The 18,216-nt window shown below is 40.9% G+C and overlaps 1 protein-coding gene across 3 annotated transcripts in view; it reads left to right on the top strand.

Moving 5' to 3' along the window:
* Nucleotides 1-18,216, top strand: part of drp2 (dystrophin related protein 2) — a 100,017-nt gene that overhangs the window by 17,247 nt on the left and 64,554 nt on the right. For 2 of the 3 annotated variants that reach the window (XM_071458484.1, XM_071458482.1), the window contains exon 3: nucleotides 11,678-11,852. In XM_071458484.1, the coding sequence (XP_071314585.1) occupies nucleotides 11,678-11,852 (175 nt within the window). Of the gene's footprint in view, nucleotides 1-7,337; nucleotides 7,474-11,677; nucleotides 11,853-18,216 lie in introns of those variants that run through there. The other variant, XM_071458485.1, reaches the window with a different exon arrangement.

The raw sequence follows: 18,216 nt of genomic DNA, 5'->3' as shown, positions 1-18,216 counted from the left end.
TAATGAGAAATATGTTGGGCTAAATAAAAACAAGTCCTCGTTTGTTAAATGACATTTTCGAGCTGGAGCCCAGCTTGTGTTACACCAAATAAACAAAACTGTGATTGTTGAAGGCAGAATAAATGCATTAACTTGGAAGCAAAGTCAGGTAAATGGTGTGTAGTCAGGTTAGACAAAGTGAGCAGTGCCTACCCTGTGAAAATGAAATTAAAATATGTATTTCATTATTGTGCTTTTATGCTCCCTCTGCTATTTTAATAATTTAAAACTCAGATTAGAAAATGCTCACCTTAGCTGCCTTAGTTCAAAAGAATGCCAGTTGTTTTATACATGCGCTATTAATTCTAAATGATACACAAGGCTATAACAAAACCCTGGCTTTTAATTTGCATTAATTTTATTTACTTGTCGGCTGCTGTGCCACCGCTAAACCATACTTCCTGTGACTTTTGATCTGGATGGATGGACTGATGTTTCGGGTGTTTAATCACAGTAGACTTGCAAGATTTTCTGACACAGCCTGTTTGTTTCAGGACCAGTCTCTGCATTTTACTCTCTAAGGAAGCCCAGAAATGACAACTTATTACAGTAGCTGTATCAAGTCATTTTTCTTTGCTGCAGTCTTACTTATAAAACTGATAATGATTCATTGCCATGAAAAAGTAGGACAGTAGCAGAAATAAATTCAGTTATGGTACAATATACCATATGTAGCATGAGGAAGAAAAGGTGTGATTAACCAGAAAAACCTCTGAGAGAAACTATCAGAAAGATAAAAGTAACGTCCTTTTGTTTTAAACTTCAGTTGACTCTGCCTGTGAATTCTTTCCCAGCAGAATATTTCATCTCACAGTCTTTGCAACGGAAGGAACTCATCTTAATTAGCGGGGATTTCAACTGGGGTTTGGTAAATTACCTCTTTTCTGAACCAGGCGTTCCCTCTCCACACATCACCGCACGTTCGGAAGCAATGACAGGGTTGACTTTTAATCAGCGTTGCTTACACAGTAATTGTCAGTTGGTACATGCATTTCTTTGTGTTAATTTTCTTTAATTAAGTCTAAACAGAGCAGATGCACTTGTTAGTAAATGGGAATTTCAAACACAAGGGACTCCTAATTTATTGACTTTGTAGGGTTTTTTAAATTTTTTGTACGACACTTCAAACAGTGCAGCTTGGGCCACAACATGAACTCCTTTGAGACTAATAGTTTTTTGTCTTGGCTTATCCCTAATATGCCTTTTGATATAGTTGTAAAGGATGGACTAAAGAATCTGTTTAAGATACAGACTGGTATGTTTTAAGTCGTCTTTAGTGGTGCTCTGCTTTGCTGTTGTGCTTAAGTTCTTTGCCAGTCGCCTTGTCACATACTTCATGTATTACACCACTGCAGACTAGAAGGATTGCATACATCCCAGGCACAACATTGCATTACTAAACAATTTCTTTTATAGGCCTTATATTATGAAAACGACATTGTCAAGACATTTAGGGCACTTAAATTTCGTTAGGGTGAACTGGATATGACCAGTTTTATCATATTTACAACCCACAGCAGAATTGGATTTCTTTTTACATCTGGCTGCTCAGCCTCAAAGCTGTTCCTCTGCCTTTTCGGTGCATGTGCTGTATTTTTCTCAGTCTGCTCACTCGAGTTTGCCAAAGGTGTGCTCGAAGTCAGTCACTCGAGAAAAGTGTTCCAATCTGTGAAGTTAATCACCATTTTTGCTTTTGCGTAAGTAATGAGCTGTAACATCCTTAAAATTAGCCGAGTTCATTTTTTGATGCCTTCGCTGGTAATTTCAAGCCCTGTGGTCTTCTGTTTTTAATTTGTAACTTTGATTCATATCTGCTTGTCATTTTCAGGAACTGTTTCATAGCAAAGGAGCTGTTTTTTTTTTTTGATACAAGATTAAATATGTCAGCTGTCATCCACTTCCCTAAAATAGATTCAAGAATAGAAACGGCTCCTTAAATCTTAACTCCATTAAGCTCTGTTCATTAGTTATAAACATAATTGAACAGATGACATATGAATTTCAAGGTGGATATTTGCATGCAAAGATCACACACACACACGCACACTGATTGAAATGCATTATGGTTAAATAAACCATATGTGAGGCTGCATGAAGTTTTTCAGCTTTCATCATTGTTGCACAGCTGTAAATTCAATTATCTTGAAAACGAGAGACAGCAGGAGAGAGCGAGCTGACTGTATGAAATAAAAATGGAAAGTGTTCACGATAAGCTCATTAGGATGCTGTCTGTGGCAAAACAGCTGAGTAAAGTGGACATTTGCCCGTGATCTATTCCTTGCTGCGAGAGCTGTTTGATGCAGAGACCACTCGGGGCACGCTGCAAAAATAACTCCATCTGAAATTCTTGTTTGCTCTTAAGCCTTAAAAGTCTTGTTCTCTTCAAAACAAGTGAAAAAAAAATCTGTCATTGTATTTCAGCCTGTTTGCAAAACAAGTCATCTAGTTTTCTATAAATGTGTGGCAGCATCTTGAAAGAACCAGGATTAAAGTTATGGAGTGAGAGAAGTTATTCAGAGCGCCCTGGGTTTTTGAAGTGAAAGTCAGGTCCATTTCTTGCATATTTTAGGTTACTGGCATCTGGAGAACTTCAAACTCTTCTGGTTAAATCATCAGCAACGGCATTAGAAAATATTTGGAGCTTTGATTTAAAAAGTCAATAACATCAGGGCGTTGACATAAAAGCTTAAAGCTGCTAAAGTAATAGATGCATTTGTAGTAGCAGTGAATCAAATGTAAAAGGTCTCCCTTACAGTGTCAAGCTGAAAGAATTATCATCACCCAACTCCATAGTTTCCCTCTGCTCTACCTTTATACAGCCTTTCAGTTCTATGGCTGTTCTGGTTCACTTCAGAGGTCTCCAGCTGTTTTCAGAAGATAGAGCTGATAAACCCTATGTGCTCCACTTGCCAAGCACTGAACAGCAGATGAACAGATCTGATGACTAGCTGGTGAGCACACTTTAGCATTTAGAAACCACAGAGCCAGACATTTCCCTCAGGAGTAGGTGGAGAGTGAGTTTTGGACTTCACATTCATCAGGTGACCAGTAACGCGACTCCAAATAATGTAGCGCTGTGTCTGATGGATGCGTAAATAAACAGTTGTTTGCCAACATGTTTCCCTTATCAACAAAATGATAAGAAATCAATGTTGTGTTTACAGCTTATTGTGATGCCCCCAGGTAGCCAATAAAATAAAGATAATGCAAGACCAACTATGAGCATGTTGATGAGAAAGATCCAATCACCAAGCTACAAACACCACTAGCTGACATAAAGATCACTCTCTGCAGAAACTTAATCATAGATTTAACAGTTTAACTTCAGATCATCTTCGATTTCTGGATTATTTTAGATCAATTCAGCTACTACAGTGCAGTATTTTGTTCCAAGCTGCAACAACAAATAGTTTTTGATTTGCTACAGCTCTTATTTGTTCAGCTTCTTCCCCACAGCAGAGGCGGCTGAGGCTTTTTGGTTTTGTAGTATTTAACGATTTGAATATAATTAAGTCTTAAAACTCAATAATAGACAAAATGAACTTAGACAAAAAGGGGATTTTTCATGGGAATCAAGTGGCTCCTGTAGGGCTCACCCAGTCATACAGTATCACTTCTAGACAGGGACAAAGGAGGACACAATGAGGACACACACACACACAAATTAAAACAAATTATCACTGAATAATATTTTCAGACCGTTAGCTGTCGCTTCACTGCACCTCCAGAAGCACTCTACTCATCATACAGTTGAATGAAAAGCAAAACCATTACTCACCTGATGCTAGAATCAACACAGTGTGTCTCCTATAAAGTGTTTAAATAACACTTCCTCACTTCCACCCCCAGCAATTATGATGTTGATGTCAGCTGAGCTCTTATTTTATCTCTGGGCTCTCGCTTCAAAGCCGTCTTTTCAGGGCAAAAGAAAAAAAGAAAAAAGCAATGGCGCCATGTAAATAAAAATAGGTGTGTGGATGGCATGTTTTCTCCAGAGGGAAATTACTTTGTCATTGAAAAGATAATAAAGTACGAAGCGTAATGAAATATATGGTTCCAGGGCTAAACACTGCAAGCATGACAATGTGCTGTCGTGATGGGAGTACAGGAGTAAGACAGCAGCAGGAGGACGGGAAGTGAAAGTCTTTCCTTGCTCCTGCTGTTCAGTTGGAGGCTTCATATCACAAATCACTGCATCACATGTCTGCAGACAAAAGCGAGGCAAGCTTGGAAAGAGTGCAGCAATGTTTCAGGGTGGGGGGCAGAAGCAGTTTGACAGCCGCTTGTGCCTAGCAGGGGTGTGGAAGGTCTGGCTGAGGTAACTGGAAGCGTGTGTGTGTGTTTTTGTTTCTTACAGTGTGTGTATGTGCCTCTTTGTATGCCTGCTATTTAATAGATGATATTCAAGCCTGCCTGTGTGAATATGTGTGCGTGTCCCTGGAGCTCCTCCAGTCTCTTCAGCAGTGTGTGACGGTTGCAGCTGTGATGGGAAGCTCAGCTCGCTCATCCTGCATCAGCAGCAGGGAGGGACGGAGAGCTGGAGGGTGTGTGTGTGTGTGTGTGTGTGTGTGTGTGTGTGTGTGTGTGTGTGTGTGTGTGTGTGTGTGTGTGTGTGTGTGTGTGTGTGTGTGTGTGTGTGTGTGTGTGTGTGTGTGTGTGTGTATTTTCCCCTTTCCCTTCTAACTGGTGGCTGTTGAGGGGCTGTGGGACAGAGCAGCAAGGAGGCAGTGGTCCAACATCCACTAACCCCCATCAGGCACAAAGCCAGGAGCTTGCTCCCGAAACACACACATCAACATGCATCCACACACACACCCACACACACACACTTGCAGAAATGCATGAATTCACTTGCGCCGCCTTGTATTCAGTTACCAGCAGCCAGCCTCCTGGCCACTGATACTCTGAGTCATTGTTGGCTTGGCATTTATTTGTTGAAGTTAAATCAGTGCTCGGCACATTCAGTGAAGCCCAGGCTCGGAGTTCTGGGCGTCCGTATCAGCGCCTGCCAGTTCTTTGGGACAGTGCATAATGGCTTTATCACTTCTGTCGAGTGTTGTAATTGTGGGTGTAAAAGCATTACAAATCGTTGTTGGCTTTAGCCTGCTGACAGAAGGATGTGTTAGCAATTACAGTACGGAATTAGTTCCATTTCAGTACCATCACTCCATCTGTCACATCTGATCTATGTTTTTCCACTTATATCTGAGAATAAAATTTGCCTTAAAGAAAACCTTTTGCCTCTTTTGACCACACCCTTGCCTCTCCCTGAATGTGTTTCTTCACTCATTGACCTTTTAAATCAAAAGTAATCAGTGATCAGTGGTTAGAGGATGAGACCCCCACAGGCTCCAAAGATAAAGATGACAATTAACAAAATTAGAAATAAAATAATCTTCTCTTTCCTTATGACATATTAGGTACTTTCAGCTCTTTGAGCCTCTTCAGATGAAGCAATTGAAAATAGTAAACAAACTCATGAGCTGTGAGGAGGCATCACAAGACAAAAAGGTTCTCGGATCCATCTATCCACCTAGTTCCTAGGTTCTAGGATCTGGATGGATCATCTTCTCTGCCCCCCTGTTCTGAAGTCTGTTCTGAAGTTGGTGAAACTTCATTGTTATTCTACGCAGCCTCTTCAAGATGAATCTGATTCGGAAACACTAACTTCAGAACAGGCAAAGTCCAAATACCAAACGTGTTTCCTGAACAATGTAATTATTTTAGTCAAGGTCTGTCTTTTATGCCTCTCAGGTCCTGGCTCACTGAGATGTATGTGAAAGCTGAAAAATAAATTGAAAATTACATGTTTTTTAAGTCTGCCCGGTGAGGCAGATAACAGATAACGTAGCTCCAGAGACACTGGTAACATTTTATTATTTTTGTCCAGCTACAGAGAGTTTAAAGAGTATTTGTAACGTTTCCATAGGTTATAAAGTAAAATTCAACAATTCAACTGTTCCACTAACCTTAACCATAACCATTAAATTAAAATTACAAATTGTTGGTTGAATATTTGTATAAAAATGGTTGAACATTAGTTGGGCATTAGAAGATTCAACACATTAGAAGATTCATTAGTGAAGGGTTAGAAATTCTATGTAAACTAAAGTAAAATAAAGCATTACCAGTCTTTCGGTTAAAAGGTCGAGTAGATAAAATAAACTTATTACATAAAATGTCCACAAGACTAAGAGTTAGGAGGCAGGGCTGATGGATATGCAAAAAAAAAAAAAGTGAAAAGTGAAAATATATAAATAATGATGATGTGATGTTTGTTAGGGCTTAATGAAATTAAAACAAGCTTAATGTTCCCCTGCATCGTAAAAATATGAGGTGTCAGCTGGGGCATCTCTGTAGCGCCACAATGCTTCATTTATGGTATCTTGTGACACATTTGCAACTCCTGCAATTTGAATATTGCACTTGGCCACACTGCAATTTTGATAATATTTCTATTAATTGTTCAGCCCTACAAAGAGCCTACAAGAGCCGCTGGCTCTGTGAGGCTTTATTAAATACTAATGTCAGCATGCTAAGATGCTCACTGTGACAGTGCTGACGTACTAATGTTAACAGGTATAATGTTTAGCATGTTGCTGCCAGGTTGATGAACTTCATTATGGCGTCAGAAGAAAAGTCGGGGGATCATTAAAGTGGCCTGTTTCATCCTCTGAGCCCCATGAATGAATGACAGAACATCCAGTGTTTTTTGAGATATTTCATCCCAGAACAAAGTGGTGGACCAACTGAAAGTGGAGCCAGCGACTTAAAATCCAAACAGAAAACTAACATTGAAAACTTAAGAATCAATAATGAGAAACATTTTAAAAACCTGTTAACATAACCTTTACTGCCTTGTTATTTTGTCACCTCTTTCACTGAGCTGTGACTTCTCCCCTTACGCTCCTTATTTGTTGTGTGTGCTGTGTGAAAACACTGCAGGAATGCAAGCTGCAATCTGCTAAGAGTGTATTTTATTTCTATTTTCCTCTGACTGGAGACTGTTCTCAGAACCACTAATGCAGGTTTTTTGTGCACTGGTCAGAGTACACGTGTGGGTCGAAGGACATCAGGCAGATGGCCTTTTCTTCCCGCTAGTCATGGGGGGTGGTGGGGAGGGGGGAGTAGGTGTGAGCAGGAATGTACAAGGACAGAGACGTCTTTGACCAAGAGAGAAGTCTCTGCTTATTAGCTCACCCATCTCTCCGCATGTCTGTCTCTGTCCTCCCCTCCTCGCCCTCCCTACTTCCATCTCTCTCCCCGTTTGTTTCTTTCATCCTTCTCTGCATGTCCAACTTATCTCAGCATTCTCTGCAGAGCCAGCCAGCAGACAGGGTAAATAATTACAGCACTCATTTACCCTTAGTGACAGCTTTAACAACATGAGTCTGAGACTGGAGTCATAACGGCGCAGCAGTCTGTACTATTGAGGTAGGCATCGCACATTGTGAAGGAATTGCATTTGGCTGCAGAGCTCCTGTAATGAGAGTAAATCTTATCTACCTCATTTCTTCTCAGGGATATCTGAGCTACAGTCTTGATTCCTTCAGATTAATATCAATGTGTAGACATGGTGTAGCGGCACAGTGGCTTTGATCCTCTGATGCTTTATCTGCACAGTTGAACTGTCTTTTCTCTTTTGCTGCAAAATCCTGAAAAGCTTTGTGTGCTATCTTTTATCATCTTCAAGTTCTTTGATTTAAAATTCACATAGTGTCTGAAAAATGTCCTTTCAGGTTGCTTTGGCTCTAGTGGTCAGAAAAAAAAGAGCAGAAGACAGACAAGAGGCAGATATTCTGTCTCTGTGCTGTTCACATAATTGGTCAATTTTGAAAGTGTTAAGCTATTATTTCTGTAGGAAACAGTCATGAGTACATGGAGGTGTGAGCTGTAGCCATAGCAGCAAGATGAATATTGTCTGTGTCACTTTGTGGCATGTCAGTGAAATCTCTGCTGGTTTTCCCAGCATCTCTGGAAAACACGGAGCACATACGCCTGACTGAGCAATGCCACATCCGATCAAGGCCGTAAATAATGCATGCTTAAAGCTTGACTCGTGTTTCTGAAGTTTAAAGCGGGAGACAGACTTAGCTAATGTCTCGCACTGTGGATGATACATGCCTGCGTGGTGCAGATGTGCGAGACAGAGATAATAGAGACATCTGCATGACGTGATTTTTGGAGACATTGTTTCCCTTTTGTGATGGATTTTAATGTGTGTTGCATCCAAAATGAGGACTGATTTTCTAAATATTTAAACAAGTTTATAAATACATTCATCCAGGTGCAGTGATGTATGAGTTGGGGTCTGGATGTGAAGTAGCTATCTGAGAAATAGTTGAGGAAGAAGAGAGATTCGAGGTCACGGACAGGGCTGTCTGTCACTCAGCTCACTCTTCACTGCAGAAACAAACCTCTCTGAGTGATCTCTCAGCCGCGGGGGTTTTGTCGTGGTGTTAGCAGTGGTGCGATTGATGTTTGTCATTGTTCAACTCCATTTCACGTCTTGGAGAAGCAGCTTTCCAAAGCAAACAAACAATCATGCAGCCATTCTGCTCTTAAGCCTCATCGTGTCATGTGTGGCTCCTGCCGCCTTGTTTGCATTCACTTCCATGTTTCATTCACAAACACAGAACTGTGAAATGAATCAAATCTGCACACGGAGCATGAAGGTGTTTATGCTTTTATTTTTAGAGGTATTTGAGCTTAAGTCAGGTGCGTACAGAGTCACACGTGACCTCTGATTACCAGCGGAGGGAAAGAGACGACGAGAACAGGAGAGAGTGGGAGTGACGTGCAGGGGATTGCTGATTCATACGAGACTCACCTCCACCAACAGGAGCTGTCTGAGGAAGAAAAGGCAGGGAAGGAAGTGGAGAGATAACGGTAGACAGGAGTGGGAACGAAATGGTGATGATTCATGTGAAACTGAAAAAAAAAAACCCATCCAGCCAATCTGAGGTGATGTGGTCTGCAGAACAAACTAGAAAGGTAGAGAGAAGAATGAATATAGAGAGAGGAGGGAGAGGAAGGTAAAGATAAAGAAGGGGATGAATGTGCTGCAAGGAAGTCTTTCCCTCTCTCGTTCACTCAGATGTTGACACTGCAAAAAAAAAAAAAAGCTCCCTCTACCTGGTTCATTTTGGGCTCAATTTGTTTTAGATAAACCACCTGAGCTCCAGAGAGAAGTATTTGGAAGGAAACGATATGTAAGACACATTAACACAGAAAACCCCACATAACCCTTCATCAGCCCTGACAAAAAGCTCTGCTTTCAACAGGCTGCAGGATTTTTTTCTCCATTAAGCTGAAATAAAAACACAATTTTAAGTTACACATCTTTTTTTAAGGACAATGTGTAACAATTCTTTTCTTATCGATCAATCTTTTCATTATTTTCTTGATTAACTGATAAATCATTTAGTCTCGAAAACATCAGAAAACAGTGAAGAATATTCACCCGTTTCCCAGGCGACGTCTTCAAATGTCTTGTTCTGTCCGAGCAGTGGTCGAAACCCCAAAGATGTTTAGCTTATGATATAAAACAGACATTTTTTCTAAAAACTGACTGAAAATGATTATTGATTATCAGAATAGTTGCCAATTATGTTTCTGATGGTTCACTAATTGATTAATTTTTGCAGTTTTTTTTTTTAACAACCCATCGCTAACTTATTTTCTCATGAGGATTTCCTTCAACTACAGTTTGAAGCAGAAGACTTTGTATTTTGTGGAAATGTTCAGTTTTGTTAAAAAAAAAGAAAACATCAGCAAAACAGACTCTACTGTTAATGAACACTTGTAAGAAGAGAGCGTGCTTTTATAAACTGAGTACAAGGTCATCACTTTACATCATTCTGTTGGTTAAGCCCTCTAAAACAAAACTGAAAAAAAATAACATGATCAGAAAATAAAAGCAATATCATAACGGTGGAGGTACAACTAATTTACGTCTACTTCACCATTAAATGGTTAAAGGTTTGTGTTTTAATAACTCTGTGTCTAAGTGAGTGTAATTTATATATAGCATCAGATGGATTTAGATGGATGACTGCTGCTGTAAAGGTTAGAGGTCGTGTCCTCTTACTGCAGGGAAGAAATGTATCGACCAGTGATAAGAGCCTTCTGACCACACACAAGGGAAGCTCCTGGTTCTGACTGTGTGTGTGTGTGTGTGTGTGTGTGTGTGTGTGTGTGTGTGTGTGTGTGTGTGTGTTTGTGTTATAAGGCTGACGGTGTTAGCTGAGCAGCTGATGCTAAGGTAAAGGTTGTGAAATGAACAGAAAAGACAGGAAGCCTCTGAAAGCCCAGTGGCCAAACACTAGATTTATCATGACCTGTGAACCTGGCAAAGCTTCTCCTGTGTGTGTATGTGTGTGTGTGTCTGTGTGTGTGTGTGTGTGTGTGTGCGTGGGCTGCCTTTTTCCCCCTCAGCTCCACCAAGGGGTTTGCACCTCTTCAGGTCTAGCCTCACATGCCCCCTCACTCTGAAAGTCTGTGAAAAAACAGGCTTTTTGTCTGCATTTGTTTCCCTGAGTTTAATGGAATGGAATAATGGGATAAAACGGCTGGTGTCTCGTGATTCAGGTTTTCTACTTTACACACAGGACAAACTTATTCAATTTGGCTCTGAATTGTTGGCTAGATTTTGTTTGTTTTGTGCAGTGCTTCACTTTTTTGGCATCACTACAGCATGAGCTTGTGTTGTGCTTTCTTTAACATGGTAGGTATATTCACTAGAGGCAGATAGAAGCTGGTAGAGGTATCTGTTTGCTTGTTTATTGTTTTACCAATGGTGATTGATTAATGCTCAGTCACTCCATGGCAGATGGGCTGGAGGTTCTGCCCTTAACGGTCCATAAATTCCCAAGCTGTACACTAGATTAATTTTCTTTAGATAAAGGATTAATGTGTTCCCAGTGAATGTCATGTCTCTTGAGCGTTTAGTCAAAATGGATTTCTTCCTTTTTAAGGAAGCAAACACAAGTATGTGCTGTAGCTTTAATTTTATCTTAACATAAAGATAAGATATTATCGGTTTAGGTGAGGTTTCAGAATCCAAATGACATATGAGATTAGACCAGGCTCCTTTTTCCATGGAGCTCTTGCTTTTTTATTACTGATTTATTGTAATATATCTAGTATATAGTATGTGTCCGGAAACAACACTGATATTAAAAAAAAGGGGAACAAACTCTCATGGGGCTGTGTTGCACCAGTTACTGATGAGATAATACGTTTTAGTTATAGATCCATGAGTTTAAAGGCTTATCAGACACTGAAGCACAGCACAATGGTTTCTAACACTCGGTGGAAGGACTGCTTTGGAGAGTTATCATGTCAAATCATGTTAACATGTAATCTACCAGGAATGTGCAATAGCATGTATTTGATTGGCCGGTGGATGACCTTGCTGGATGATGCTATGTTTTTGTTGAAGCCCTCTGCAGTGGCAGCCGATGTTTTTTCACACAGGGACAATGTTGATTTGTCATGAGTTGGGTCGGGTTGGTGGGATGCTCACCAAACATTTTCTAATCCCCTTTACATATGTATTAATTATCAGCAGTTGACTGTACCATACTCACTGGGACGTATCTCGCTGCTTCTCTTTTTTTTGCCTGTGTGTGTTTAGCTGCGGGGCGGCCCTCGTGGCCGGGATGCCACTGTGTGCCGTGCCAGTCCACAGTGGATGGTGAGGGGCAGGAGGAGGGGACCGAGTGCCGGAGACTGAGAGGAGGCGGCCCACACCAAACAGGAGACATGAACCTCTGCTGGAACGAGATCAAACGCAAGTCCCATAACATCCGGTAAGTGGACAATCACACTGGTGTTTACTGGGGACAAGATGTTTGGTAAAAAGCTGCAACAGCCTGTAACAGGAGGGATGGATGTTTTCAGAGCCAGTGTATTATATGTATCTGAGAAAAGAGGCTGTGCTCCGTCTGAGCTGAACTGAGCTGCTGCATTTCTAAACTTACAATTTATCTTTCTAAAAAAAAAGAAAAAGTAAATTTCTTTCGTGAGTTTGTCAGGACACGCTGGGTTTCATTGGGAACATTTTCCCAACAAAACATGAGTTCAGTTTTATACAAGCTGTGAGTTGGCTAGCAGCTCGAGTGTTGCTCGAAACACATTATTTTTTTTGATTGCGATTCACTGATTTTACTGAAGATTATTGAAGCCACCACACCAGTCTGGGACAGATCAGGACATAAAAACAAAAGGCAGTTTAATGTGTCACAGTGACCAGTTTTTCAAACAAACTCAGCGGCAACTTGACCTGGGGTGGAGTCAAATTCCCAGCCTGAGTTAATGTTTCAATCCACCCCTGATAAAACCCAACTCTTTAACACAGTTGCTGTAAATTAGCCATTGTTTGCACACACTCAGTTGATTGCACATTGATGTGTAATGGAAGTCTAATAGAAGCCCTTTTTCTGGTTTTGGCTTTTAGTTTGACCAAAGTGGTCATTTTATACAGACTCTTAATTGCTGGGAAATAAGTACTTTTGCTAATTCAATAATAAGTGAATTTTGCCCTTTTAATTACTCTGCCAGTTGCTCTTTTGTGGTTGAACTGTTGAACCTTTGGAAAAACTCTGCTAATATGTGTAAGTTTATGACAAGCCAGTCACACAGGGGAATAGAGCCTAATGATGTGTAACATCTATATATATACTGTCTCTGTGTGTCTTTGTTTTTTATTTCCCTCCTAATGATTCTTCTTGTTGCCATTCATGGTCAGTTTTCAGGCAATTAAAAAACTGATTGTCTAATAAAATGCTGTCACACAATAATGCATATTTTAGTGCTCTTTCCAGTCAGCTTCTTAATTATTGATATAATATGGGTTAATACTGCCATTGCTACACTCGAGAGATTTGTCACTGCAAAACAATTAGAGGGCATTCATGTTGTTCCTTGATGCTTAATTGGAAATTGTCCAGGCTTGCTGCATCATTTCTGTTTCTTTAATTCAACTGGCATCCTGTTTAGACAATTGGCCCCTTAATTGCTTACTTGACCCTGATGTATCTAGGAGGAGGGAGGGGGAGGTTAAGGAAGGGTAGTTGTGAAATTGGTTAAGACAGTTTCCCCTGCAGTCCTGTGTAATGAGATCACTATGGATGGCTTGCAGTGGCTGTTTATACCCGAGCTGCACTCTGACTTCATCAGGCTGAAAGAGGATGTGAGGGTGGGGGCAGGAAGAAGTCGATAGAGGGATAGAAAGAGGGGGAGAGAGAGAGAGAGAGAGAGAGAGATAGAACAGACAGCTGGTATGAAATCATAATAGAAGAAAGATGGGATGCAGGGAAATGGGAGGGGTAGAGGGAAAGAATATAAGCGTGAATGAATGAGAAAGAGCTTCACTGAGAAGCTGTCTAACCTTGAGGGTGAGTACTGTCCAGAGGAAACGTCTGACTGCGTTTAATGCCGGCGGCTGGACAACACCAGACGACTGGCTCTGTAATAGCCTGTCTGGCATTGATTGACAGGTGGTTGAGGCTCTGCTTCAATACAAGTCATGGCTGCTTCCTTCTATCCTTTAAAGTCTCTTGTACATTATTCCCTACAGTATACTGCACCTTGACTGGAATTGAATTGAACTCCTCATTGTACATTGGTGCTAAATTATAAACAAGGCTAAGGCAAGTCTTCAGCAGGAGTCAGCTGTTAGGTTCAGTTTTTTCCAGCACTGTTCACTCTGGAGGGGGTGGGGGCAGTGCTGTGGCAGCATTTTAGAAATGCAGGACATTATGTTCAATATGTTTTATTTTTTAATTCTTTTATTTCATTTAAGAATAACAAAAAATCCTGAAATTTAGTTTTAGCGTTTTATCTGAGTGCAGATGTCATTTCATTAGTAAATAAGAACAAAGGTGAATACTCATTAAGTCAAAAAATAAACTATGTAAGTGAATGTGTGTTCTGTGTTTCACTATGAGAGTGGAGATATTATTGACAAGTTATCCACACACAATAAACAGTGACCTGCTCAATTCAGCTCCATGCGCTGTTCTGTCAGGCTGCCTCTCTTCACAATATCAGCTGTTATGAGAGAGTCATATGAACCTTGTATCTATAGTAATGTCAAGGTTCATGTATTTATCATTGTACTGTAGATACATTAACCTTGTATCTACAGTAATAAAGCCATATAATGTTTTGTAAAACCTAAGAAAACTTGAGCTTTCATCTGTGGGCCTCAGTTTTTTGTTGGCGGGCCAGATTTGGCCCGTGGGCCGCTATTTGCCCACAACTGTTCAACAGCCATGCTAGGGGCTCTGTGAGGCTGCACAGTGGTGCTTTGAGCTAACAATACTAACATGCTGATGTTAAGCAGGTACAATGTCAGACATGTTTACCATCTCACAATTGTGTGTTAGCATGCTAGCATTTGCTAATCAGTGCTAAAACCAAAGTACAGCTGAGGCTGATGGGAATGTCATTAGTTTTGCGTGTATTTGACCTGATGGTGGCACTAGATGAAAAGATATCTAAAGTGACAACAGCTCATTCTGAGGGGGGTGTGAATCTCTCTAACTAATGTCATGACAATCCAGACGACAGCTGTTGAGAAGTTTCACTAAAACTCACATGCCAACCTCATGGTAGCATACAGGCGGTACAGAGGATCACCAGAGTCTGCAGGATTCACCCTCTGGGAACATGAATGTTTGTACAAAATGTCAAGGAAACCAATCAAATAGTTGTTGAGGTATTTAGATTTAGACAGATTAAGATAAATAGGAGTAATAGGAGGAGTAAATAGTGCAACAAATGCATTCTCTAAACATTCCCAGATGGCAGTGGCACAGAGAGTTTGTCAGTATGACGCAGTGTCACTCAGCTGTAAAGACTCAGCGCTGATAACAGAAGGTTCCGGGTTTGATCGTGTCGTTGGCATCTCGTATTGGAAATAGGCAAAATCATAACACTGTGACACACTCACCAGCTGTGCTGCATGTGTTACTGATGACAAAACAGTACTTTGATGCCACTGGCAAAAACTGTAGACATGCTGTTCTCATCGCTGTGCGCTTTATACTATATCAAGTTGTGGTTTAATGTCTTGTGCAGGATTGAGATAATAGCTGCAAACAAGTGGACCACAGCAGTGCATTGTGCTGTGTCTATCGTAATCACCACTGAATGAATATATAAAAGAGACATTTATTACCACAAGCATATTGCTGAGGCCGTTCAGCCATCTGTAACTATTGTGTAAGAAAATACAGTATGAGAGTGTGGGAGGTTTCAGCGAATTTCTCTTGCTCAGCAGAGACTGTCTGTGTTTTAGAAAATTATGAGTTATTTTTCCTATTGGATGTATAATTTATTCAGAGGACAATCATTCCTCCTTCATGCCTTCATTTGTGTCCATCCACCTTGACTGAACACGCCTTTAACACATTTGAAAAAGCAGGAAATTAAGCTCATGACAACTTCCTCCACCCGTGACTTGTCTGAGTGAAGCATCTCTTTAGACTGTGGAGAAACAATGTGAAGCTCATGCACAGCTGTGGTGCAAAGAAAATGTTTTTAATGCAACAAATCCGTCTCTTTCTGAAGCTGTCACAGTTGTGTGATAGTGTTTCAACAGCACAAATGGGACAAATTGACTTGTGCATGCAATTTTGTGATTTGAGGTCAGCCAGTTGGGATGTACTCATCTGTATTTTATTTTTTTAGCCATGCTAGAGGCGTAGCTTTAGAGATGACAATCTCAGCAACGATTGAGTGAATTGCCATCAAATTTTGTTGAGACATTTATGGTCTCCAGAGAACGTATCATGACTGACTTTTAGGATCCCCTGACGTTTCCTCTAGCGCCTCTCCTTCACGTTTATGATTATGAGTGTAGTGTCTCTTGATGTAAATAAATTTAGTGCGATCTTAATGTCTTTTAATTTGTGTGCACAATATCTTTATTAAGGCTCCAAAAAAACAGTAAATGTCTCATGATGTCAAAAATATCACGTTTCCGTTTTCGTGTGCTGCTACCTTAGCTAGCTAGCTTGTATGAGAAGGCAACATTACCTTAAGATTAGTTCGCAAACAAGACTTCCAGAAGTAAACTCAAATTACAACTATTGGGTTTTGATACTTTTTGAGAAAAAAATCCTCCTCTTTTTCCCCTCTGGCTCCTCAGTGGTTTCCAACCTTCCTGTGTGCGTAAGGCACCAGAGGAGATGTGTGTGTGTGTGTGTGTGTGTGTGTGTGTGTGTGTGTGTGTGTGTGAGAGAGAGAGAGTGTGTGGGGATAATTACATTTGCCACAAATGATTCAGTGGTTGTATGAGCTCATAATTCATATTCAAATTTAAGGAGTAAAAAAAAAAAGAGCCAGTGCTGAAGAAGGAATTGTTGCGTCTATGCCTGTGTTGTGAATTTTGAGGAGGGTGTATCCACTGTGAAATCTTCGCCTGTGTTCGGTGGCATGCTATGAATTTATTTGCTACAACCGTGTGCGACACAGTGAATGCCTTCCAGGTTAGACTGTGTGAAAATGTGCTCTTTATTACCAGACTTTAAAGATATTACATCTCCCCTCTCTCTACAATGTCTGGCTCTCCACTCTGCCTTTGAGGGTGACCATCTGGAACAACTGTCAACGCTTCTGATTTCCGACATGATCAGACAACACATTGTACAAACTAGTTGTGTTCCTGTATGTGCTGTTTTAACTCATGCTTACTGTGTGTTAGTGGTGTTGGTGTCATACTGTGGCGGTCAAAACCAAAACACCTTTTTGCTGAATAATTACAAATGTCACCAAGTCAAGAATCAACACAGAATGCTTCTTAGTCTGTCGCAGGTATGAGCTGGTTTCCCTCACACAGATTTTCCCTGTGACAGCGCTAATTACATCGTCAGTCACACTGGAGACAATATCAGGCATTGTTGAGGTTCAGGCTGTGCCACATAGTGAGGAGCCCACTGCTGTGCACTGCAGGGAATGCCCACTGGGGTTGGTGTGGGTGGCTCGGTGGCATGCTATGAATTTATTTGCTGCATGGCTCAGATAACTGCAGAGAGCAAACCACCCACGCTGAGTGTCTGTCTGAGGGCAAGGGGAGACCTCTGAGTCTGTTTTTGTCTCTGTCTGCTTCTGTCGTTACCACAGTGCTCTCTATTCACATGGTACCTATTGGTACCATTCACAGTCAAGGTCTCTTTCATTCCCATTCTCTTTCCTGTTCAGTCTCTACCTCTTCACTCTTCCTCCTCTTCTCCATTCTTCTGCTTTTGCTTTTTTTTTTCTTATACTGTTCCACCCTTATTCTTCTCCATATCCTCTTATCCTTGCCAGCGCCTTCTACAGACATCCCAGGTTTAGCGTAATGCCCTTTGGTGGTTCTGTGCCCCACTTTCCCTACATCATCCTTGGGCAAGTTACAGTTCATTGCCTGCAGGACTTATTGAGCTCCAATTACATGTTAATAATAATTCTATTGTTCAAGGTCAGGGGTGAAAACCAGGTGCTGTAAGAGCAGTTCGTGATGGGATGGCAGGTGTGTGGGACTCTGTTGCAGCCGTCAATCATTCAGTTGCTTGAAGAAATAGATTTTTCTTCCACTGCTGCCTGAGAATCATTTTGCGATTCAGTGGCTTATTTCAGGGTAAGAAAAAGTCAGCATTTTTCCCAGGATGCTATTTGCTCAGGTTCACAGTTTGACTCCATAATACTGATGGATGTGATTTTGAGCCCCAAATAAATCAAGTGTGACCCACATTTCGGGTTTTTGATTTTACCTGATGTTCCATTTGTAAGCTAGTGACATTTTTTGATGTCTTAATCAGTTACCTCAGCCTGGTAATAATTAATGCAACCCTCACACAAAGCCCTGTTCTCTTTTCCTTGACTGACGTCATATATATCATGCTGAGTAAAGGCTGGTAAACCAGGGAATGAAGATATATTAAAAACGTAATCACAGCCTCAAGTCTTTTGGGACAGATGCCACATCTGGTGGCAGGGCTGACGACGACAAACTTTGACACACTTCAATGATAAAAACAAACCGTTGGGGAATTAGGAGCCCCATGAATAATTTGAGTGAAGCTGTGGGGAGGAGAGCGCTGAACACTGCCTTCCTACCCATCATCTGGTGCAGAACAAATCAGAGGTGGTGTTGCACAGATTAGAGACAATGTTGGACTTTTTGGA

Source organism: Trachinotus anak, unplaced genomic scaffold (assembly GCF_046630095.1).
Source record: "Trachinotus anak isolate AG129_WGS33_773 ecotype Australia unplaced genomic scaffold, CSIRO_AGI_Tana_v1 ptg000021l, whole genome shotgun sequence".
Classification (NCBI taxonomy): Eukaryota; Metazoa; Chordata; class Actinopteri; order Carangiformes; family Carangidae; genus Trachinotus; species Trachinotus anak.
Note: the sequence above shows the minus strand (reverse complement) of the source record. Positions and strands in the feature narration are given on the sequence as shown.